The sequence below is a fragment of the Macaca thibetana genome, chromosome 9 (assembly GCF_024542745.1).
Source record: "Macaca thibetana thibetana isolate TM-01 chromosome 9, ASM2454274v1, whole genome shotgun sequence".
Lineage (NCBI taxonomy): Eukaryota > Metazoa > Chordata > Mammalia > Primates > Cercopithecidae > Macaca > Macaca thibetana.
This window is the reverse complement of record NC_065586.1, coordinates 93,903,318-93,928,600: the sequence shown is the minus strand read 5'-3', so window position 1 is coordinate 93,928,600 and position 25,283 is coordinate 93,903,318. Positions and strand designations below refer to the sequence as shown.

Genomic DNA, 25,283 nt, shown 5'->3' with positions numbered 1-25,283 from the left:
CAGAGGAGGGAGTCCTGCTGGTTGTGCTTTCTGAGGCCTGCTTATCTCATAGCCCCAGGCCCCCTGCACCAGCAGCTGTCTGGAGGAAGCTGCTGAAGCAGAACTCAAAACTAACTCCCCTTGGGCGTGGTGGTTCACACCTGTAATCCCAGCACTTTGGGAGGCTGAGGCAGGTGGATCACCTGAGGTCGGGAGTTCAAGACCAGACTGACCAACATGGAGAAACCCTGTCTCTACTAAAAATACAAAATTAGCCAGGCATGGTGGCGCACACCTGTAATCCCAGCTACTTGGGAAGGCTGAGGCAGGAGAATTGCTTGAACCTGGGAGGTGGAGGTTGTGGTGAACCGAGATCCCGCCACTGCACTCCAGCCTGGGCAACAAGAGCAAAACTCCATCTCAAAATAAAAACAGAAACAAACAAACAAAAAAACTAAGTGCCGCAAGTACCACAGGCAGATCTGTGACTGTCTATGAATATTCCGCGACTCTTTTGAGTCCTTTGTGGCCCTTCAGTCAGGCTGGAAAACATATTCATGTAGCTGTTCTGCAGTCTTAGGTAAGAAACGTTTGCTGTTCTTTGTCTCCTTCTTTTAATGGCAAATATTTACCTTTTATATATGCCACTTAATTTGGGAACTGCACACCCTGAAAATGCCAAATCTCTCGCGCCTCAAGATTCTACTTCAAATTAGAAAAAAAAAAAAAAAAGTCTGGCCGGGTGTGATGGGTCACACCTGTAATCCCAACACTATAAGAAGCTGAGGTGGGTGGATCACTTGAGGTCAGGAGTTTGAGACCAGCCTGGCCAACATGGCGAAACCCCGTCTGTACTAAAAATACAAAAATTAGCCAGGCGCGGTGTGGTACATGCCTGTAATCCCAGCTACTCAGGAGGCTGAGGCAGGAGAATCACTTAAGCCTGGGAGGGGAAGGTGGCAGTGAGCTGAGATCCCACCACTGCACTCCAGCCTGGGTGACAGAGTGAGACACCATCTCAAAAAAAAAAAAAAGAAAGAAAGAAAGAAAAGAAAATCTGTAGTCGGCACCCCCCAGTCCCATTTTCACCCCTCTTCTGCAGAAGGGATTCTTGTAGATTGAGGGACTGATGAGAAATAATTTCTTGCTTGATAAAGCAAAACCCAGAACAGTGGGGCTGGACCCAGAAGGAGAGGATTTCCCTGTGGGAAGAGAAACTGAGCTGTGTGGGAGAGGAACTCAGGGTGTGAGGATGAGCCTCTGTCTCCAAGCGTCTCTGTTGCTGCTGCCTGCCGTGCCCATGAGGGCAGGGGCTGCTTCTCCATGGACTCTTCAGAGCATAGCTCTGGCCCTGGCCCTCACAGACTCACAGCACGGCAGCAGCAAGGCTGGGACGTTCCAGTGAGAGTCCCCTGGAGGCCAGGGTGGGAGAGCAAAAGGAGACCAAACATGGGAAGGATCTAGAAGCTGGGGGTTGTGGCTCGCAAGACGTAACTCCCTCTGGAACCCCCTCATCATGGGCCCTCCCCCCAGCACCTGGCTCCCTGCCTCCATGCCCCACAGTGGTCTCTACCGGAAGTCTACACAGAGATTCTCCTCCAGGTCTGCATGTGGCCTCCAAACACCCTTTTCTAAAATATGGGAACCCCCTTTATACATCAAGATATTTTGCCAACTACCGTCCACCCTATAGTAGCTATCATTGTAAAATTCACTGGTGGATAGCAATGACCAAAAGTGAATATACATTCAACAGCAATTTTAAGTTTAATTTGTTTTCTAACACTATCTACATATGTTAGGAAAAATAATAGTGCATATATGTGGGTGATATATTATTTAGCCCAGGAATGGTGTTTGGGGGAGTGTGTTGATTTCAAGGCCCCCTGCAGGACCCCGTGTCCCCACATCTGCTCAACCCTGATGGTGATAGAGTGGACTGTGCGCTCCCCCTGTCTGTGCTGGGCACAGCTCTCCTTCCCAGGGGCTGACCTGAGAGCAGCCTCTCCCGGAATGTGAGGCCCAGCCCCACCTCCTCCCCACCCCCATCCATCACCATTAGCCTGACCTTGCCACAGTGGCGGGCCTGCTTCCTTATGCGGGGAGCTGGGGCTGGCTTTGATGGTGCCTAAACATCTGACAAATCTTTCCAGCCTGCTTTCCATCAATGATGTAGCACGTTGCTTTAGGGGTGTGTGCAAATGGATTCACTGTGAATATCTCTGAGCTTCCCATCATCTTCTGTAAGCATCTTAGATTTGTAGAATGGTCTTTCTCCCCTGTCCGCCAACTGCCAGCTGTTTATCACTCCATCTTTTTTAAGTTGTTGTTTGTTTGTTTTTGTTTTTGTTGTTTTTTGTTTTTTTCAGAAGCAGGGTCTCACGATGTTGCCCAGGCTGGCCTTGAAGTCCTGGGCTCAGGCGATCCTTCTGCCTCATCCTCCTGAGTAGCTGGGATTCCAGGCATGAGCCACCATGCCCAGCTCTTTTTCCAAGTTTTTATGTGGAGCTCAGTGCAAATGCCCCCTCCCTAAGAGGCTGTCCCTGACTGCCTGACTAGACAAGGCCCTGGCAGCCCCCAGCTCCTCCTTACCTACTTGCCCTACTTTTGTCAATATCTGACATGATTTATTTGTTCACCTGTTTGCTTGTCTCCCCAACTGGAGCAGGAACTCCATCAGAACAGGGGCATCCCCAGTGACAAGAGAGAGCCTGGCCCTTAGCAGAGCTCAATAAATAGAAACACAAGAAGCATTCCTGGGATGACAAAGCCAGTTAGCTGCAAAGCTGGGATTTGTCCCCAGGTCTCCCACCCACTTCCCGCCATGCTCTTTCCAACATACCAGGTAAGGGGTAGAGCCAAGATTTGAACCCAGACTCCAAAGACAACCTGCTTATCACAGGCCTTACTGTGTCCTCCAGTACAGCCTCCTGATGCTTGGCCTCTCCGCTAGAATGTGAGTTCGAGAGCTGCACTATCCAACATGACAGCCACCAGCCATGTGTGGCTATTAAATTTAAATTAATTAGAGTTAAATAAAATTGAAAATTCACCTCCTCAGTCAAACAAGTCCCACTTCAAGTGCTCAACAGCCACATGTGACCAGTGGCTACTGTACTGGACGGCACAGATGCAGAACATTTCTGTCCTTGCAGACAGACAGGTCTATTGGACAGCATTGTTCCAGAGAGGAGGGACCTCAAATCTGTCTCGTTCACCATTTCCGTAGCACTTAGAACAGTGCTCAATTCATGCTTTTATTCAATGGATGAATTCGTTGATGCTGATGCTTTCTCTGAGAGCCTCCCGCTCTCCTCTGCTGCTGATGTTCTCTCCTTCCATCCCTCAGGGAAGGATGAAGCCAGCAGTGTGGAGGTGACGTGGCCAGATGGCAAGATGGTGAGCCGGAACGTGGCCAGCGGGGAGATGAACTCGGTGCTGGAGATCCCCTACCCCCGGGATGAGGACACACTTCAGAACCCAGCCCCACTGGAGGTGGGCAAAGGCATCTGGGCATAGCCAGAAAAGCGGGCACCACCCACAACCCCATGGGCTGAAGCTGGGTTCCCAGGAATCTGCAAACTCAGCCTCTAGAGTGATGGAAATCTTCTTGGCAAAGCGAAGGCCTCATACTGATCCCTCCATTTGTAGTTTGCACAACACTATCACGCCCACATCTTTTCTGCTCCTCAAAGAATCCCTGCTGTATTGGCAGGGCAAGCATTTTTGCACCAGTTTTACAGAGGAAGAAAACCGAAGTTAAGAGAGGAAACCCACCAAGGCCCACCTAGGCTGCACAGTCAGTTGTGAGCAGAGTTAAAAAATGACCCCAGGTCTCCTGCTGCCCTCCTGGTTCTTTCCGAGTCTCTGACGAGACCTCCTGTTGCCCTAGGATGGTGCTGAGAGCCTGCAGCAGGACTTCTGGGGTCTCTTTGAGGAGCAGCTCTGGACCCATGTCAGCAGTGTCATTCCAACTCTGATGGGGTTCACTTGGTGGCGAGTAACAGTAACCCACCGAAACTCACACAAATAAAGGGGACTTATAAGGAGGATCGCTCACAAAACTCAGGGAAGCTCAGGATGAGTGGAAACTGGCAACTTTATGGCCTCAGCCATAGGAGCTCAAGGACCTTTGTCAGTGCACTGGCTTTGGGAGGAGAGGGGCCCCTCTTCCCCAACAATCCCCATCCACCCACCTCATTCATCAGTATGGTCGATTGACATTTTGTGTCATGTGTGTTACATTTTGAGTCCCCTGCCCCACCCCAGGCTGCTGTCTCTGAGACCCCCATATGGGCATGGTAGAGCCTCCACAGCCTGGCAGGACCAGCTCCGAACTCTCAAGTCTTTGAGTCCATTTGTTCAAATTCTTGCTGCAAAGCCTTGAGTCTTCCCTCCTGCTAGGATGTCCGCCCATCAGCCCTGGCCAGAGAGACAGGACGCAAGCACGGCTGCAGGCACCCACCCATGTGAGGGGGAAGTTCTTGGAGAAGTGCGTGTGGGCAGTGATCAGACACTTCAAAAAGCATCTCCCAGCCCTCGTTACTCTTTGCCCTGACAGACCCAACTTCAGCCTCAAGGCTATGCTACAGGAGGGACGGGTTCTGTTAGGCATCCCATCGCGGGCACGTGGATCCCCTGCACAGGGAAATGAGCAAGAGTCTGAACTGTATCCATTCATGTCCTCCCTGCCAGGCTTCTGTTCTCAGTGCAGAGGAAGGGTCTTACAAGGGAGGGGGCTCCCCCCAGGCCCAGAGCATGCCTCACGCTGTGGTTAGGATGACAGCTGCTCTGTGGCCGTGACTAGGAGGGAACCTGGGATGGGACCTTCTTAACTCACTCATGTCTCTGCTTCTGCCCACCTTGCAGTGCGGCCAAGGATTCTCCCAGCAGGAAAATGGCCATTGCATGGGTGAGTTGCCTTCAGTCACCAGGACATGGGGCAGAGGCCGGAATCTCCCTGGGGAATGCCCGCCTGACTCATGGCAAGGTCCAGGGTGCAAGCAAGGGGTAGAAAGGAGGACAGGGGAGGGTGTTGTTTGTCCTGGGACTCCAGATGCCAGGACAACCACCACATGACTCACCAGGGTGGGAGTGATATTAATGACCCACAGGCTGAATCACTACAGTTCTGGGAACTGGCAGTGTTTCCCTGCCATGAGTACCGAGAAAGTGCACATGGGAAGGAGACACACCACCACCCTGGCACAGGGGGAATAGCCACATGCCATGGCCAGCAAGTCCATGTGGAGCAGCAAGCAAGGGGACTGGCAGCCAAGGGTGGGCATTGCCAAGGCATTGGGGCAAAATAGTGTATGGAGTATGGTCACATTGTGGAAGGGAGACTGCAGCCTGGTGCAGTACTCGGGCAGGCAGGTAGCTGCAGCACTACCAGGATGGCAGCTCCTTGAGGGTCCAAGAACCTTCTGAAAGTCCCCAAAGGCCTGGAATGGGACGGGGCAGCCTAGAAGTTCAGTGTCCAGGAGACCTTCACCCCCAACACTTTCCATCCCAGTGACCAGCAATGAGGGATCAGGCCAAGGATCCCTCCTTCCTTGAACCCTCATCCAGCATTCTTCCCAAGTCTACTCTGCAGCCGCTCATTAGCCCTTTGCTACTGAGATACAGGAGTAAACAAGACAGATACCACTCTTAGGAGCTAAAAGCCAATGGAGAGCCACACAAGTAAACAGCTGACAACCACACAGTGTGATCAGGGCCCAGATGGGGGAGGGCAGGGGCTTGGAGACTACAAAGCAGGGGCCCTAAACCAGCATAGGGAGGGTCCTAGAAGGTGCCCTAGAGAAAGTGAGGTCCAAGCCTGGGCCCTGAGGGATGAGGAGGAGTTTGGCAGTCACAGAGAGGGAAGACAGGGTTCTGGTGGGGGCACTGTCTGGACAAAGGAGCACAGATTGGGAGGCGGAGGAGCAGTGGTGGAAGGGTGGCTGGAGGAGGAAATGACTCCTCTATGCTCTCCACATCCCCACCTGGCCCCACTCCAAACACACAGTGCAGGTGCATAGAAATTCCAGAGTCTTCTCTGCCTGCTGGAAGGACCCTTTGAGATCAGCCTCCTCTTCCTTTTCATCACCCAACAGGCAGTTATGTGCCTCATACACAGCAGTGTCATGCTGGGAGCTGGGGATGTAGGCCAAGTGCCACCCCCACCCCCAGCCTCCACAAGAGGGGCATCCATTCTAGTAAAGGGAGATAGACCACACAGCTGGACAAGATGATTTCGGAACCCTCTGAGCAAGGTGCTCCCTGGAGACTATTCCAGACAGAGTGGTCAGGGAGGGCCTCAGGAGAAAGACTTTGAACTGAGACCTGAAGGATGAGAAGGATCCAGGCCCAGAAAGAGCTGAGGGAAAGGCAGGAGTGAAAAGCAGGAGGCAAGACAAAGGCTTCGTGTGTCGAAGGAGAAGGAGGGAGGCCAGTATGGCCTGGAGATGATGGAGAGTCCATGAGGCCCCTGTAGGGAGTCTGAATTTTGCTCTTAGGGGCCTTAGAAGCTAAACTGGAGAGTGATATGATGTGATTCATGTTTTTAAAGGCTCACTTCAGCTGCTGAATTGCAGAGTGAATTGAAGGGAAGAGGGGAAGACAGGTATTCTGTGAGGAGGCAGCGGCAGAAATCCAGGCAAGAGGTCACGATGGCAGGAAATTGGGTGGTGGCAGAGGAATGAGAAAGAGGTGACAGAAAGAGGTGGACTGGTGGACTGTGGGGAAAAGTGGACAGGCTCTGCTGTGAAATCGCACAGAGGGCAAGAAAGACAGAGGAATCGGGGTCACTCTGATTTCTCCTTGAGCAGCTGATAGATGATGGGGGCATTGATTGAGCTAGAGAAGACAGAACAGAGGGCAAGAGAGGTTTAAGGGCAGGGTAGAATCTGGAGTTCTATTTTGGACATATTAAGCACGAGGTGCATCTTAGACATCCAAGCGGAGCTGTCAAGTAGGTCATGGGTTATTGTATTCGTGAGTCTGGAGCTACAGGGAGAGGCTGTGACTGGAGATAGAACTTTTGGAATCATCCATGCATGAAGAGATCACCTAGAACGATTGTGGTAGATAGAAGAGAGGACCCAGGACCAAGCCTGAGTGCCCCCCAGCATGTAGAGACCAAGCACAGGAGGAGCCAGCCAAGGGAATTGAAGCAGGGAAACTGGAGCTCTGCGAGGAAGACACTTTCCCAAAGCCAGGCAGTGTATGGGCAGGCAGAGCCTGGGCTGGGACTTGCTGCCCCACACCTTCATGGTGAGTGGTTCCCCTCGCCTTGCAGACACCAATGAATGCATCCAGTTCCCATTCGTGTGCCCTCGAGACAAGCCCGTATGTGTCAACACCTATGGAAGCTACAGGTGCCGGACCAACAAGAGGTGCAGTCGGGGCTATGAGCCCAACGAGGATGGCACAGCCTGTGTGGGTGAGTGGGGCCCCAGCCATAGTCCAGTAGCAAAGGGAAGTTGCCTTCCATTGGGGAGCTCTGGGTAGGCCCCAGATCAAGGTTCCCACCCCTTCCTTCTCCTGGCTGGATAGAGTGTCCTTTGACCCACACTGGGTCTCCAGGGAAGACCATGACAGAGGCTTGGAGAAGCCCCATCACTTCTACCATCACCTGAAGGGCCAGGGGATGCTGTGTCCTGGCCTGAGGCTCTCATTCTTCTTACCTTTCCTAAAACAACTGTTCCTACCTTGAAGTCAGCCCATATTTTCATAGCTGGGATATAAACTAACTCCTACTACTCATCTTTGGCTGAATTTCTAAACTGGTAATTTCTTCTTCCCAAACTCCTTCCTCCACCCCCACCCCGTCCCCACCCCCTTTCTCTTTTTCCCATTTTCTATCTCCCTGTCCCATCCTTTTTGCAGCTCAAGTGGCCTTTTTAGGTGGGTATTCTTCCGCCGCCTTTAGAATCTCTGAGCCTCTCTCTCGGGCCTCATATCTTTCTCTAGGCCTTGGACTTTGCCTTCAGTTATATGCACTTTAAATCCCGTCAATAAAGGAAAAAACAAAACAAAACTAACAGCCTTTGTGGAAAACTAAATCTCTCTCCTGCTGCCTGTCTCTCTCTCACCACGCCCAGTAGATTCTGCTGCGTGCTCCCTCTGAATGGACAACAGGGGTGGCCATCTTTGAAAAGGGAAGGTTGGGATACTGATGCAACCTTAGTTGTTTGTGAAGACTTCCTTTGCATGTTTTCTGAGAAAACAGAAAGGAAAGTCTCCCCATTACCCCATCCAGCCTCCCTCACTCCTTCAGAAGAATCAAGATAGTCTTGTATCCTCCAGTGTCTCGTGAGCTCCTTATTTTGCCCTTAACAAAGATGGCTCCCAGGTGGTTGCTTGCTGGTTGATCTGATAATGTACCATGTGCCTGCTGATTTGGCCTGTGCTGTTTCTGCTTTTTGCCCCTGACTTCCTGTGCTAGAGAAAGCCTTATTGGTGTTGGTGGTGGTGATGGGAAGGAAAAGGGTGGTCCTTTGGGACTCTTGATAAAAATGTTATCATTTGAACTTGCTAAGCCTTCCAGCCTCTTTTATGAAGATATTATGCCAATAAACTCTCTACTAGATATTAGTGCCAAGCTGGTGATAAAAAAGGTCTGTGGCAAGTAGAACTGATTGGAATGCTGAATTAGGAGCAGCCCTTCCACCATGGGATGCTTTGAAAGCAGATCATAACACAAAGCAGGTATCACCCTCAGGCACCAGCAGTGGCTGGTTGTGTACAACACTGTTCACATTTGGGGGACCAGGGTTTGGGCCAAGTGAAGGATGTGTGATGAGTAAGGGGCAGAAATGGAGTATGTACTCTGGGCCTTTTACCTGCAGGAAGTCACTTCTCCATGCTGGGCCTCAGTTTCCCTAATGTAGATGACAAAAGAGTTGGGCTGGTATATCCCTAAGGGCCTTTCCTTTCTAAGACTCCTTAATGTCTGGCTGGACATAGGCATGGCTCATCTCAGTTTACTCTGATTTCTAGAAAGAACCTTGCTGCTTGGTCTCTGCATTCTGCTTGGAAAATATAACACTCCTGTAGCCAGAACACCCTTTGGGAATGATGTAACACCATAGAATATGCTCACAACCAGCCTCGGTAGTGAAGGCTTGTTATAAAACATAGATCTATTCTTCATGGGGAAAAAAAGTCATCCCAGGATATAATAAAATTACACTTAAGAATGCAGGAACCCTTTAAAAAACATATTTAACAAACAAACAAAAAAAAACCCTGCCATTTTCTGATATCATAGTAATACTCCTAATAAATCACAAAATATGAATTCCTTATAGCTAGTGCTATTTTTACACTCAGAACAGGAGCGTAAATGAAAAGTTTTTAAATGAAAACAGCTACAATTTCCCTGAAAAGCAGACACCAACTTAAAAATCATTCCACTTCTAGAAAGCCCATTCCTGTGTATTGACATAGAATTAAAGATCTGAAAGGGCTCCAGAGATGAGGCTCAGAGAGCTGAAGTATTCAAGGTCACTGTGCCCAAGGTCATGGAGCCCACTGCTCCCCAGGCCAGGGCTGGAGCCCTTTCCCACTACACCATCTTGTCAGAGGGGTAACAGGCAGCTCTGTCACTGTTCAGACTATTCCCTAGTCCTTCTGGAAGCTGCTGCCTTTTAAAAAATGAACAAAGTGTATCTAAGATAGCGAGATAAGTAAAACCCAAAACCCACAGAGGAATGGTTCCAAATGCAGTGGTAAATGACAAGATAACAGTGCCCATGACTGTCCATACACAACAACACAAGAAATAAGGGACAAGACAACTACAGAGACAGCCTGCCAAGGACACTGGGGGTTCAGGGTGACAGCAGACTTCAGATGATGCCTTATAAATGATAACCATGAATGCCTTTACGTTGAGTTTTATATAACAGGGTATGTCTGCGTCATGTGACCGTGTTGGGTGAGTGGGGTCCAGTGAGTTGCAAAGAGGAGTTCTAAGTTCCCACAGCTGATAAGAGCACCACTACAGCACTCAGACTCCAGGATAAGGCTTCCATTTGATTCATTCATGAGTTCAACAAATACGGATTGAGCACCTACAATGTGCCAAATATTTAGCTAGGCTCTAGGCACACAATGGTAAGTGAAAGTAATATTTGTTGAGCCCCTACTATGTGCCTAGTACTGAGCTAGGCTCTAGGCGTATGATGGTAAGTGAAAGTAATATTCGTCAAGCACCTATTATGTGCCAGGTACTGAGCTAGGCTCTAGGTATGTAATGGTAAGTGAAGGTAATGTGGTTGCCACCCCTACACTGCCTTCCCTCCAGCCAGATAGAGGAGCCAAGTGCATGGAATAGAAGTGGGACACCAAAGGGCTTTCTAAAAAGTCGAACTGAATTCTCAGGTTGCTATACCAGAAAGCAAGCTCTCTGCATTCATTCATTTACATATTCATTCAGCAAGCATTTATTGAGAATATCCTGTATGACAAGCACTAGGTTCCTCCCATGAGGAATGTGATAGGGACCCTCTAATGAGGTGGACAAATCCCCTGCCCCCAAGATGCTTGTGTTGCAAGAGATACAAGGCTGAAAGATACAGAGGACAGGTGGATAGTGAACCCACTCAACGTTACCTACTCCCCACCGCCAAAAAAAAAAAAAACAGAGCCTCCTCATTGAGCTAGCAGTACAGGCTTTTTGAGCAAGTGCCTCAAATTCAATGCATCTACTGGTCTGTGCTATACCAGGCACAGATTTGTGGGTGCAAAGCCACCCCCAAGCTACCCAGGCTCAGCATTCCCGTTCCCCTCTTTCTTCTAATCCCTTTCTCTGAGACCCGTGGGAGCCCAAACCGTTCCGTCCCCTCCTGTGCAGATAAGTCTGTCATTTCCTTGTCCCTTAGCCCCACCCGGGCTCCTGACATCTTTGTTGGCTTATGCTACACTTTAATTTGTAACAAAAATAGCAGATGCCTTTAGGGGCAGTCAAGTAATGAAATGGACCTGGAAGGGATTATGCAAATGGAGGAGCTGGTGCCCCACCTGCCTGCACCAGGCAGCCACAACTCACTCCAGCAGGAAGGTGGGCCAGTGCTGCCACAACTCCCCATTTTTCAAGAGAAACCAAATAATAAGAATAATACCATTTTTATTCTGCTCAGGAACTCCCTCTTCACAGGCACGTACGCCTTAAAATGACAATAATAGCTTACATTTAGTGGGCTCAACGTGTCTGGGTTGAATCTAAAGTCTTTACAATAATCAACTCGTCTAACCCTCACAATAATCTCAAGAGGAAGGTGCTGTAATTATCCCAGGTTTACAGATAAGCTAAATGGTTTGTGCAGAGTCACACAGCCCAGACAGACGAAGGCAGGATTGGATCCCAGGAGTCTGGCTGTCTGCTGGCACTCTCAACTACCACTCCCTTCTTCATTTGGGATGGTGAATTGGTTTAAGCAAAAGCCACAGTCACTCATGCTGCCCAGGATCAAGAGCAGGATTAGGAAGGGGAAAATGGAGCCCCTGGAGGCCCAGTGATCTGAAACAGTCCTCCCCACGGTCACGTTCAAGTCTACAAGAAGAGGTGGCAGTGCTCGCTCATGTCGAGAGTACCCTCGCCAGGCAGGCTCGGCCAGCCTTCGCTGAGGCAGAATGGTAAACCAACCACCAGGCCTCTTCAAGCATCTACGTGGTTGCCAACCCTACTCTGGGAAGGTGCCATTCTGAGGGCCAGGAGTTTGATTATGTGTCACTCTGGCTGCTATGGCCCCCTCCCAGGGTCTGGGCATCACACCCAGACCAGTGCCACTGAACCTCAGCCCAAGCAGGAACTCCGCTCCAGACTCCAAGAGCCCCATGGAGACAGGAAGATGAGCGCTTCATTTTTGCAGGGAGCCAGCAAAGTTCTTCCAACAGATTCCAGGCTGATACCTCCACCCAGACTTCCAGCCCAGAAGGCAAACCGAGCCCCTCCCTGCCTCCCTGCCTCCCTGTCCCCAGGGCCAGCCTTCTCTGAGGCCAGAATCCCAGCCGCAGGGGCCAGGAACCTGCCAGGGGTTGCTGTTGTGTCTCCGTAGCAACAGGCGCATCCTGGAAGGAAGGAAAAGAACATGGGCTGGTTAACGCCACAGATGACACCAACCCCTCCCACGGTGACTTGTCCTCTAAGGAACTACTGTTGACAGTGAAGTGGTCAAAAAATAGGCCACCAGAGGGAAAATGAGACACAAGAGAGAAGAAAAACATCCTCCAGGAAAGCAGCTAACATTATGCAATGCCTGCCATATGCCAAGAACTTTACATCCATGTCTCCATGAATCCTCACACCCATCCCAGAATATAAATGCTATTAGTCTATTTTATTACCTAAGAAACTGAGGCTCAGAAACAGTAAATTATGCAAAGTCATATAGCTAGCTAAAGTGGCAAGAGCTGTAATTCAAACTCTTGACTAGCTCCAAAGCCTGGGTTCTTAAGCCTTTTTTTTTTTTTTTTTTTTTTTTTTTTTTTGAGATGGAGTCTCGCTCTGTCGCCCAGGTTGGAGTGCAGTGGCCGGATCTCAGCTCACTGCAAGCTCCGCCTCCTGGGTTTACGCCATTCTCCTGCCTCAGCCTCCCGAGTAGCTGGGACTACAGGCGCCCGCCACCTCGCCCGGCTAGTTTTTTGTATTTTTTTTTTTTTTTTAGTAGAGACGGGGTTTCACCGTATTAGCCAGGATGATCTTGATCTCCTGACCTCGTGATCCGCCCGTCTCGGCCTCCCAGAGTGCTGGGATTACAGGCTTGAGCCACCGCGCCCGGCCTGGTTCTTAAGCCTTATGCTGTGCAATCTCTAGGTAACTGACACTGAGGAAGTTATTTAACCAGTTGTTCATGTGATGTACAGCGACTGAACACTTACTGTGTGCTGGGTGTTGTTCTAGTGGCTTGGGATATATATCTGTGAACAACACTGACAAAGGTCCCTGCCCTAGCAAGACGTGGCAGGCACTAAACAATACCCAGAATAACTAAAGTCTGTAGCGTGTTGGAGCATGATACGTGCTATGGAGGGCTGGAGAAGAGTAACATCAAGGCCATCTGGGAGGGCCAGGATGGAGGCGGAATGCCATTTTTAATAGCGGGGTGAGGGCGGGGCTCCCTGAGAAAGAGGCATTGAGCAAAGACTTAAAGTAGGTAAAGTGTCATTGAACCTCAGTTTTCCCATCTACAAGATGGGGATAATACCTCATAAAGTTATTATATTAGACTTGACATGGTGCCTGACACATAGAAAGCCCCCAACAAATTAGAGATATAATTATTATTAAGTGGCCATGTTCAGGATGGAGCCCCGGGCCCATTCAGTGCCAAAGCTCCTGTGCTTCCTGGTGCACCCTGCTGCCAGCCGGGACACCTGCGATGGGAGAGGTGGGGAGGATGGGACCACCTCCGGGGAACTGACGGATTCACCAGAAAAAGATAGCAAATGACCATAAGGGACAGAGCCAGCCTTCCAGGGGCCTGGACTGTGCTGTGTTCAGCTGAATTCTCATGCAGTGCCATTCCCAGAGAGAACAGTCATAAAACAAGGTGAACTGAGCTGGGCAGGCATGGCATGAACTGGGCCACACAGAGTGGAGGTCACCGGGAGCTAGTGAGCTGGCCTGGGAATTTGGCCCTCAACAATCACAGAATCCTAGAGCTTTATATCCAGGAACAGCTGAGAAGTCATCTAGTCCCATCCTCTCCTTTTCAGACATGGAAACCAAGGCCCAAAAAGAAGCTGTGACTTTCCCAAGGCATCTGCACCCCTGTCTGGTCCCTTTCCCTGCCTGGGCTGCCGGCTGCTCCTCAAAAGAGCTCAGCACCAGGCTGCTCCCAGCACCCTTCTCCAGAAAGCTCCAAGTGTTCCAGAAGCCCAAGTATATGAACAAGTTCAAGAATAAGAGAGGCAGGGCTTGTCCTTCCTGCTCTGCTGACATGGAAACTGAGTCAGGATACGTGCCCATCAAGTAACAGAAGAACCACACTTAGACCTTAGAACTCAGCTGGGATTAAATACAGACCTGAATGGAGGTCCCGAATGCAGAGACGAGCCTGCTTAGCTGTGAGGAGGAAGGCAGGGTCAGGAGAAGGGTGCGGCAGATGGAGAATCTGTATCACCCGTTCCCAGAATGTCCCGCCCAGAACCTCATGCCCTCTGCCTGTCTGCCAGCAGGAAAGCAGTCTGGGGCCAGAATAATTCCGCTAAAGGTAGCTGGTAGCTGGTTCTCGTTCTTCATGGCCAGCCCCAGAGCAGCCAGGAAGGATCTCATCCCCTAGAGTCATTAAAGCACCCTCCCCACAAATCTAAGGATTAACTTCCCTCCCTCCACCCCAGACCTGGCTGTAGAGCCCCTGGAATAGGAGAAAAGCACATCCTCGTTCCCCAACTGCTTGTGGGGACCATGGCAGAAGGACAAGTTTAGGCCAAAGGAAGGAAAGTGAGCCAGACATACACCCTCTCTACAGTTCAGGTCCCCAGACTCAAGGTTGAGAGCCCTCGAAGGCTGACACAGAGGAAAGAGAGGGAGAAGGAAGCCTGGGGCTGCCCTCGGGGCACCCGGTCATTGGAAAGTCTCAGCGCCTCTTCCCACTGCAGAAGGTGTCTCGCATGTGCCAAAATGCCATGTCTTTTCTTAGAGCGGTGCACAAATCCTATGGCCCTCCCCTCTCCCTTTCACCTGTCCTGAAAGTTTTCCCTTCACACTGAAACTCTGGGATCAAATGGGCTTGAAGGTCACACCCTCCACCCACGCATTCGGAAGTGGCCTCAAGAAGTTTTTCCATCTCTGAGCCTCAGTTTTTTCATCCACAAAATGGAGGCAGTGATAAAATCCTCATAGAGTTGTTGTGAGGCTTCATCGAGCCTATAAGGTACTTGCTGCAGTGCCTGACTGAGGAAATGCAGATATTGTCATAAAATCTGTACCAGGACCTTTAACCTCCTGGCTTCACTTCCAGCAATGCCTGACTTTACAACAATCCATAAGCCATTAGCTGGGGCAATATTAGACCTATAAGGATTCTTCCCAACAAGACACATCCATCACTCAGAGTTACAAATGTGGAGTTCATGTGGGGACTGGGATAACACAGCATCTTCCCTTTGAAGAGCTCCAGCCCTATATTAGGTCTGCACTGGGGAGCCCAGGGGCGATCGGTACCCATCCATTCACCTGCCTCTCCAGGGTCTGCGAGCATCCATCTCAAGCCAGGCAGGCCTCTCGCTCATCTCTCATCTATCCGTCATCTCTCTACACCCATCTTCTCTGTATCCATCCACTTAGCCAGCCAGCCAGCCATCCAGCCAGCGATTCACTCACAGTAATTCACTCTCTAGGGCCTGAGGCCCAGATCTCTCAGGTAAAACATTCAGCACCAGAAGGATTTCCCCACCTCGAAATGGTGTTTGGGGAGTGTCAGGCAGGGCTGACTGGGGTGGGACACACGCTTCCTCCCCTCCTCTCCCAGGATAGGTAGAGGTCATGAGCAGAGTCACAATGTCACAGCCAGGGCAACATCACTGAGAGTTGCTGCCCAGCTCAAGGAGTGGCCTGGGGTCACTCATCCACCCTTTAACTGAGTTATAAGGTGACCACTTGCAGGTGAATTGTATCCTTCAGTGACCACTGCCTGTCTGCATGGTTCTGAGCTGCTTCTCAGTGGCACATTGCCCCACGGGTCTGCAGATGACACATCTGTATATGCTCGCCTCTTCCTGCCAGCCTGAGATGGGCAGAATCTTCCATTCACCTGGCCAGGGCCAGGCCCTGTGACAAGCACTTAGGACAGGAAGAGGTGAGAGTGAGGGTGGGGGAGTGAGTAAGACAGGCTCCCTGCCCTTGAGGAGTGTACTGATTAATTGCAGGCAGCAGGGAAAAGGACCCTCGCCATCTCTGAGGTCTTGTAAGCTGTGTGTAAGCTTGTGTGTAACATTTCCCCCGTCTTGGGGACTCACTCAGCACTGTTCTCACGTGGTAGCTGGTTCCCAATCACTTTTCCATTACAGAAATCAATAACTTGAATTACTCTAAAATAACTAGTACCTTCATGCCCCTGCAAAGCTAATTTTTCTGGGGATGCATTTGCCCACGAGTTTCTCTCTGGTCTGGAATCTGTCTTCTATCTTTATGAGTCAATCCAGGTAGAACAGAGTCTCTCATCTCCCACATCTCACTCTTGTGGCAGAGTGAGAGTGGGATTTGGAGTCAGAGACTTAGGTTCAAGTCTTTGCTCTGACACTTACTAGCCCTTGTCAAGCTACCTAACCACCTAGAACGTCAGTTTCCTCATCTGTAAAATAAGATTTCAACACCCCAGTGTTCGAGAATTAAATGGAATAATAATGTACATGAATGTTCCTGGCATTTATTAGGGAGTTAGTGAACCCTTGGATAAGTATCTGTTTATTCTATGCCAGAATCTGAAGCCTGCTATAAATCTATATCATGAGGACATCGTATAATGAGACCCTAGTATCACTTCTGCAATAACAATAATATCTTACATTGGAGAAACAGATGATTATTTATAAATATATGTATTCTCATAATGACAAAGCTGAGACTCAGGAAAGTTAAGTGAATTGCTGGAGGTGGGAAGGGGGGCAGCTGGCACAGCCCTCTGACTCCCTTCACACCTTCCCACTTATTTCCATTGTCCCTGATTCAAGACCCAACGCAGCTCCAGGATCTTGCACACAAAGTTCTGCTGTCCAGCAGATGCTGAAATGACAGGCCCTTTGAATATCCTCTTGGAGGAAGAACTGTGAGCTTGGTGCAGGCTGCCCTCGGCACTGCCAGGAGAATAAATCCTCCTAGAAGTCTCCCGAGAAGGGTCATGCGGAAACCCCCAAAGGCTGGGCTCTGAAAGGAAAGAAAGAAATCGACATTACCAAGCACCTCTTTCATGCCAAGCACATTCACAGCCAGTTTCTCACTGACTCCTCAAAACCAATTGTTCTTAACCTTTTTAGGGGGCTGCATACCCTTTTGAAAATCTGCTGAAAGCTGTAGATTCTCTCTTCAGATAACAGCACATGAATGCAGTCGGGTCGAGGTTAAGAACTCCTGGTGTGAACCTGGGCTGTTTTCAGATTTTCTTAGGCATCAGGGACCTTCCCTTTTGGAGGCCCCAACCTCCACAGAGCAGTGGGGTCTTACATTTTCACACACACACACACACACACACACACGTAACATAGAGTTGCAGTTGTCTGTTTGGCATATGTGTTACATTTCCAGATATTTAACAAAATATTAATTTCAAGTCTGTCCTTTCTTTTCCTATTTTGTAGCCAATAGGCTTTTTTGGGTGAATTTTATTGAAATATATCACTGGTACAGACAAATAACGCAGCTCCTAAGTGTACAGCTCAGTGAATTCTCATGAAGTGAGCACCCCTGTATAACTGGCACTCTGGTCAAGAAACAGAACATCCTGAGCTCCCAGATGCCCCCCAGGTCCCCATCCATTTGCTACCCCCCACCCAGGGTAATCTTGATCCTGACTCCCAATCAAAGGCTAGTTTGGCCTGTCTTTGAGTTTCCTGTAAGGGCAGTCACACGGTACATACTCATTTTTGTGTCTGACTGCTTCTGTGGAACCATAAACTTCTTATCCAGGTCTCAGGCATTTTCAGAGGTGTATTAAAGGCTTATAGGCTATAGGTACTGTCAAAACCAGGGATTGTCAGCCTTACCTTCACATTAGAATCACCAGGGAAACTCTTTAGAATCCTGACACCCAAGCTGTCCCCCAAAATAATTAAATCAGAATCTCTGAGGATAGGATCAGGCATTGGTCATTTTTCATGCTCCCGGGTGACACCCATTGCCACCAAGGTTGAACACCTCGAGTCTAAACAACTCTGGAGGTATTAGTCTCCCTATTTTACAACTGGGGAAACTGAGGCTCCAAGAGTCTTCATGTGTTAATGTCATGCAGCCAGAGCTCAAATTCAGATCTGATGTGGAGTGGTGTCTGTCTTGCCTTATCCCTGGGTGAATAGTAAAGCCCAAACCCGGTGGTGATGCCTGGTCCCCCCTCATTGTGAGTCCTTCTAGAGGTGTGGAGAGGGATGTGGAGTTTCCCAGGCTACTGGTGCCGTGAAGACAGCCCAGGGGCTGGCCCTAGGGAGAAAGTTGCCGGACTCCACCTTTGCCCTGCACCTCTGGAAGCCACAGAAAATCTCTGCGAGTGGCAGTGGCTGCCAGCTGGGCAGCCGTGGGGGACGTGTCACAACAGCCATAGTTCTTTCTGCCTCCACCTTTGGTTCCCTGAGTGCAGTGCACAATTCTGCCACTCAGTGGCACCTCGAGCTTCTGTAAACCCTGTAGTTTCACACACAGCCCGCCTGCGGCCAAAGGAAGGAAGCCAGACAGCAGGGTGCTGGCACAGGGAGAGGAGCGTGTGCAGCAGGAGCTTCCTGGGGCATGCCTGGGTGGCTGGGACCTCACTTGGGACCTGGGAGACAGTTTGGCTGAGGCTGGAGCTGCTCCTGGGTCTTGACAGGGCCTGTCCCTGGCTGGCAAGGTGGGTGCAGGGATATGGCTACAGCCAGACCGCAGAGAGGCCACTGCCTGTAACTAAGCCAGCAGAGAGAGACCACACCTCCCCAGGCCCACAGTGAGTCGGGTCCCCCACTACCCTTCACCGGGCTGCCTCTGGGTCCCGCATGCCTGCGAGCACAGCCCATGCACACGCCCGTGATGCCCTGGAAGTGGAGGTGCCAGCCCTGCCTCAAAGCCCAGGCATAGCTCCAAGTCCTTCCCTGGGAATCTGCCTGATCCTAATCCCAGGATGGCTGAGGCCCTCAAGCTGCTAAAGGGTCTCTGAGGCTGGGTCTGTCTTCTGCCCTGCAGTTTGGAGTCAGATTGCCTAGATTCGAAGCCAAGATCTGCAACTTCCCAGTTACTTAACTTCCATGAGCCTCAGTTTCCCCATATGTAAAATGGGAAATAAGAATCCATGCCATGGAGGGTTGCTGTGAGGATGGAATGACTAATTATATAGAGAGTCTTAGCCTAGTGCCAGGCACACAGGAAGTGCTAAATAAACATCAGCTACTATTATTATGATGATTACCATTTGAAAATGGAAGTGTCGAATGCCTGTCAGTCAGATAAGCACCTGGATTTGGTTTTACCCGTTTAGTAAATCCTCATCCCTTCCCAGGACCTCCTCTCTCGAAGAGCTGAGCTTGGGTTCAAATCTGGCCTCGGGGTAGAGCAAACTTCCTAGCCCAAAACAGAATGAACCCGCCCTCATGTGAGAGAACACCCTCACTTGTGGCAACCCACACACGGCCCAGGTACCAGCAGAGGGAGTGAGTCTAGGCTGCGCACAGCTCAGGCAAGCACCAAGCTGCCCTAAAGGGGGTAAGAACAAACATGAGACTCACCCAGAGGGGACTGCCCAGCTCCCACCCAAGAGGCTGGAGCCATTGTCCCCACAGTCTGATGAGCTCCTCTCCGGGAACAGACCTGAGTGTGTGACCCCAGTCTCCCTGCAGCCTCGGGCAGCTTCCCATCTGGGTGCCATCCCTGTGGTATCAGAGTGGGCACTGAGTCAGGAGACCTGGGTTCCAAGCTTGGACCCTGTCATCAGCAACCAGCTGTGTGGCCTGGGGCAAGTCACCCACCCTCTCTGGACCTCTGTGACAGGATTCAAGTGATCTTTAAATCCCCTCCCAGCTCTAACGTATGGCTATAGCAAAGTATCTGGCACATAGTAGGTGCTCAATAAATTATAAAATTCAAGACACAACTCCGCTAGGTTCCAACATCCAGCTACTTTCTCCACACCTGATCTTAGCCAAAAGGCCGAGAAGTGATCATCCAGCTACTTTCTCATCTTCAGTACTGAGTGACCTGTGTGATCCAGCTCCCAGCAGGACCCAACCCAGGGGAAGAGCTCAAGAAATGAGCATTTATTGATATCATTGATTACTTTTGGCCTGGCTTTCAGTCCCACCTGTTCCCCCACCCAAGGCTACAGGTGCCCCAAAGATTCCAGATTAGAGGCGCTGAAGTGTCTGCCTCCCCAGTAGACTATAAGCTCCAAAAAGGGTTCATCCTGCTCCCCATGTCGGGTCCGGTTCAGGCAGCCGAGTATCCCCTCATGTGGTCCTGGGGCATAGAACAGACCCTCCATTGTCATGGGGCAGAGAAAGCATCACAGAGCCTCATGCTGGGCAAGTTCTTTTATTGGAAAAAGAAAAAATAAAAGGACATGGCACTGCCTGTGCCCAGCCCTCCCATGGGAGATGCACAGGTCGGACACAATGCCCAGCCCCACAGGGGCCCAGGGTGGGCATAGGCTGTGGCCAGGGGCTGCAGTGGAGCCCACTGAACTGCAGCTCTCCAGGGGGATCCTTGGACCAGGACTCATGTGGGCCCAGGACTTCCTGAGGCTGCACGGACTAGGCGGACTCTCTCTGCTCTCTGGGTAGGCCCTTGTTTCCCACATGCTGCTCCCATGTCTGGTAGAAAAGCAGGGCTCTCTTTGGTTCCAGAGAGCTACCTGCAGTGGCTGGTCTTGCACATCCACTTTTAGCACCTCCCGCCAACTGAGGTAGGCAGCCCCCTTCATTTCATCTTTGGGATACCAGCCCCAGGGGCTGCTCCCATCCCACCTGCTCCCCAGGCATCACCGGCTGGACATCTCCTTTCCTTGCAAGGAGGGAGTTTGCCTTTCCCCTGCAGGCTGCTGGCACCTTCTAGGTCCACGGAAACCTCACCTACCAAGCCTTAAAGAGCCCCAGCCCCCGGGCAGGCTGAACACACAGTGTCTGTAGCCCCATTGTCTTGTCATGGGGAGCTGAAAGGGGGCACCAAAGGCCACCAAGGTTTGGCTCTTCTCTCCTAGAACCCCAGCTTCTCTTCCACTAGAATGTATGCAGTAGAGTACATTCCCTGGTAGCCCTAGGGGAGGGGCAAGGGGCTTTTGGACATTTATTTACAGGGGGCCAGGCTGGGCCCACGCAGGGAAGAAGTCACGGACCCTCAGGTAGGGAAGACAGCAGGATGAAGAGAAGCAGTCATTGGCCTAGCAGCCAAGGGGAACACACAAACACACTCACACACACATGCACTCACCTGCATACACACACACACTCATACACATGAACAATCATACATACATGCTTTTGCACATGTGCTCATGTACATGTATGCACTCACACTCATATAAAGGCACACTTGTGCATGCATGTGTGCCCATGTATTCATACACACACAGGTGTGCTTACAAATGCACCCACATTCATACATTTGTGCACTGATGCACACACAGGCGCTCACACACAGGCATGCTAACACACGCATACTCACACATTTATGCACACTGCACTTACACACATGTGCACTCACACATACATTCACATGTGCATACATACAGGTTCTAATCTCAGGAAACTGGCTCCAGTTCAGGAGGTTCGGGCCCCGTATGGCTATGTCTCTCCGCAAAGTTTCTCCAGACTCCCATATTACCTCCCAGAGCCCCAGGATGTGTGCCCCTCAACCAGCACCTGGCAGCCTGCAAAGTCTCAAAGTTGGATGCTTCTGGCAAGGCCGTGCTGGCCTCCAGCTCTGGCTGCAAGACAGGAAAGCCATAGGTCTAGAAGAGGTCAGGAGTGGGCTGAACAGCTTCCAACCACGGCACTCGTCTCCCCACACCTTCAATTTGGTGGAGGCAGGATCATAGACAGGCCGGGGCCCTGCAGGGCCATGAGAAGGAGCAGATACTGGGAGACAGCCACAGGACACGGGGCCCAAGAGAGAGAGTCCTGGTGGACATGGGTTTGGGGATGAGGGGTCATGCAGTGTGGGAGTCCTCTATGTGGCAGACCTGGGCCCCTCTCGTGGGGTTGGGAGAGGGGCTGTGGAAGAGAGGGGCCGCCTAGGTTGTGTTCTCCCCACCCCAGCCTTCCTAGGAAGATCTGTCTCTGTGTGGCCCAGACCAGCCCCATCAGGAAGGGAAAGCCCCCAGGTCAGGAAATGGACTGATCCAGCTGGGGGTGAGGGATAGGGGTCATAGGTTGATGGCCCACAGGAAATATGAGGCCCGTCACCCTCCCTCCCACCCCGGGCAGCAGGGTGGGCCCAGAGAATGACTCAGAAGCGGGTGCTCTGGTAGCGCAGCCGCCGCAGGTCTGCGAGGCCCTCACTCCGGCCATACACCTCCCTACAGGGACTCTCGGCCAGTCACCGGGCCCCCGCCCCACCACCCCCACCGCTGCTGCTGCCACTGCCACTGCTGCTGCCGCTGCTGGAGCTGCCACTGCTGCACCGGTCCTCGTAGATGGAGATCTCAATCTGGGGTCGGCGGTTAAGGAGAACTGCGAGCCCAGCTGCTGAGCAGGGGTCGGACATGAACCAGTGGATGGAGTCCAGCAAAGGAGTGGGAAAGTGGGCTTGTGCTGCTGCCTAGACAGTAGGGATGTAGAGGCCTGGGAGCTAGACCCTCCCCAAGCCCATCCATGCACATTACTTAGCTAACAGTTAGGGAGACTTGTGAGGCCAAGCCCTATGCTGGGCACACAGCCGTGATCACAGCAGACAGGGTGGCTGCCCTGATGGAGCTTACATTCCAGCGGGTCTAATGACCATATCTTAGGACACAGATGTGCCCAGGAAGGTTACTGCACAGGAAGTATGAGGACTTTGGTGTCCCGAGTTTAAATCCTGACTCAGGCACTCACAAAGCTATGTGACCTTACACCAGTCACTTAACTTGTTAGTCATCCATTATCGCATCTGCAAAATGGGGATTAAAATAGAATCTAGGGGTTAGTGTGGAGATTAGATGAAATGTATGTAAGGCACTTAGCACAAAACCTGGCACATAGCAAAGGCTCAATAAAAACAAGTGCCTCTCACTGGGCTTTGTCAACACATGATTCTGGGTGTTTGTGGTTTTTTGACTCTGTTTCTCCTCAGTTTTCCAGTAAACTTTATTTTTTAGCAATTCTACTCGTGTTGTTGCTGCCTGGGGGGAGGGATGTGTGCACACCCAGATCACACTATTCCAAGTGGAGGTGGAGTCAGCAGAACCATGCCCCACCCCCTGTCCAGCCTCTCACCAGGACTGAGAACTTGGGGGAGTCACCTCATCCTAGACCTCACGTCTCTCATCTGCGAAAGGAGGACAATGGGACCTGCCACGGGAAATTCCATGAGGACCGCATGAGACCGAGGACCTGTAAATGAATGTGGTGATTTGCATATTCCTGGAGGGGTCTTTGCAGTTAAGGGTGAGCCTGGGCGCAATTCCTGGCTCCCACATTCACCAGCTGCACGACTCTGAGCAGGTTGCTGGGAATAATCAGAGCAACCCACCTGGTAAGATTGTTATGAGAAGTACATAAATTCATATTTTCAAATCACTTCACATGATAGCTGGCATATTCTAAGCACTGATTACATGCAGCCCAACAAGTGCAAACCCTGAAACTCACAAAGCCTCCAATAACTTATGGTGGCGGAGGAGGGCTGAGGACCACTGATGTGGGGAATCCTGGGAAAACCTGAGTGGAGGCCCCTAAGGTGGCCCCGTTTCCTGGCAGCCTCACCGGGATCTCTACTGGTTGGCAGTCCTATGCCCTCACACAGAACAGCCCGGAAGGATACAACCCTCATCCCACGCTCCACGGGGTCTGTGAGTAGGAGGCCTCGAGGCGCAAAGATCTTCTCATTCTGCTCCTGGATGTAGCGGGAAATCTTCTTGAGAACCTGCAAAAAGAGGAGCCAGACAAGGATGAGCGTGCCGCAGGGCAGCCCTGAGGGAGGGGACGCACGGTGGGGCGGGAGGGGCCACCTTCTCGTAGTGGGTCTCCATGCAGAGGAAGATGAAGTAGGCCGTGGCGCAGGCCAGGCAGCCCTCAAGATAGGAGCTGCCCCCAATCTTCTCAGCCTCTGCATAAAAGCCGTTGAGGGTCTTCACAGTCTCTTCAAAGAGCTGCCGCTCGATCTGGAGGGAGAGAGGGACAGAGCCAGGCTGTGGTTAGCCTCCCTGGAGTGCGCACAGTCACAGGTGGGGCAGGGGGTGACAATGGTGGGGCCATGTAGATGGGGGAGATGACACTGGCACACAGGTAAGACCAAAGAGGCTGCACGCAGAGCAGAAAGAGCACTGGCCTGGGAGTCAGGAGACTGGGGGGCCAGTCCAGACATGGCCATCAACTAACGGGCTGCATGACCTTGAACTTACAGCTTAACCATCTAGGCCTCAGTTTCCTCATCTATAAAATGGGAATAAGAATGGCTGCTTGTCCTCCCTTAGAAACAGGAAACTCCCATGATATCCTAGATGTTTTCTGCAGAAGATCAAAACAACTTTTCTAGTGATTTTGACACGTCCCATCTTGCTGGTTGTGAGAGAGCTCAGGACTAAATTCATAGGGGCTCTCCATGTTTGGATGGGACTGCATGAGACTGCTTCAGTGAGACCAGGAAGGGGCATTTCTAGCTCAGAGGTCACCCACAACACCACAGCCCTGTGTGTTTGGACACCTAAGAAGCTGTCCTGCCCGTATCCATAACAGGAATAGCTAATATGTATTAAGTACTTTCTATGTGCCAGGAAATGCACTCTTTCATTTAACCCTCATAACAATTCTGTCAGAAAAGTACTACTGTCATCCCCATTTTACAGGTGAGGACTGCTCTGTGGGCCTAAGACCACACAGACCACGAACTGCTCTGTGGTTCCAGCTGCCACCATCTCTGGCCCCTTCACCGGCCTCCCTGCCCCTGCTCCTGCCCTAACTTCCTGTTAAAGTCAGATTACGTCACAGCTGTGATCAAGAGCTCCCACAATCTTCCCATCTCTCTGCAAGTAAAATCCAAGAAGTCCTTACAATGCCCGCTAGGCCCTCCATAGCCTGACCCTGCTACCCCTGGGCCCATCTCCTCTCCTCCTCACTCAGTACACCTGCTTCTTGAAATTGCCTCAGGCCCTTTGTGTCTGTCTCCTCAGCTGCCACACTTTCCCCTGCAGGCTGCCATGACACCCTTAACACCCACGGGTCTCACCTTATTCAACAGCCTCCCCCTGTGCCCAGGATCATTCACCTCTCCCCAGCACACCCAAACCGCCTAACATCCTCCCCTTATTCTTCTAGTATTTGTTATCTCCTGAACGAGGTATATTTACAGTTGGCCCTGGAACAACATGGGTCTGAACTGTGTGGGTCCGTTTATATGTGAATTTTCTTCTGCCTCTGCCACCCCTGGGACAGCAAGATCAACCTGTCCTCTTCCTCCTCTTCCTCAGCCTACCCAATATGAAGATGACGAGGATGAAGACCTT

At 51.1% G+C, this 25,283-nt stretch overlaps 2 protein-coding genes and 1 pseudogene across 3 annotated transcripts in view; 2 read left to right on the top strand and 1 right to left on the bottom strand.

Annotated features, from left to right (window-relative positions):
* The window catches only part of CRTAC1 (cartilage acidic protein 1), a 166,292-nt gene extending 143,420 nt beyond the window's left edge, over positions 1 to 22,872 (top strand). The window contains exons 12-15 of one of the 2 annotated variants that reach the window (XM_050802888.1): positions 3,329 to 3,474; positions 4,849 to 4,891; positions 7,262 to 7,405; positions 22,164 to 22,872. In XM_050802888.1, the coding sequence (XP_050658845.1) occupies positions 3,329 to 3,474; positions 4,849 to 4,891; positions 7,262 to 7,405; positions 22,164 to 22,330 (500 nt within the window). In that variant the 3' untranslated portion in view covers positions 22,331 to 22,872. Of the gene's footprint in view, positions 1 to 3,328; positions 3,475 to 4,848; positions 4,892 to 7,261; positions 7,406 to 7,851; positions 8,028 to 22,163 lie in introns of those variants that run through there. The other variant, XM_050802889.1, reaches the window with a different exon arrangement.
* Positions 1 to 25,283, top strand: part of MMS19 (MMS19 homolog, cytosolic iron-sulfur assembly component) — a 458,727-nt gene that overhangs the window by 27,895 nt on the left and 405,549 nt on the right. The gene's annotated exons all lie outside the window — the stretch shown is intronic.
* On the bottom strand, positions 17,898 to 19,172 carry LOC126962090 (uncharacterized; annotated as a pseudogene).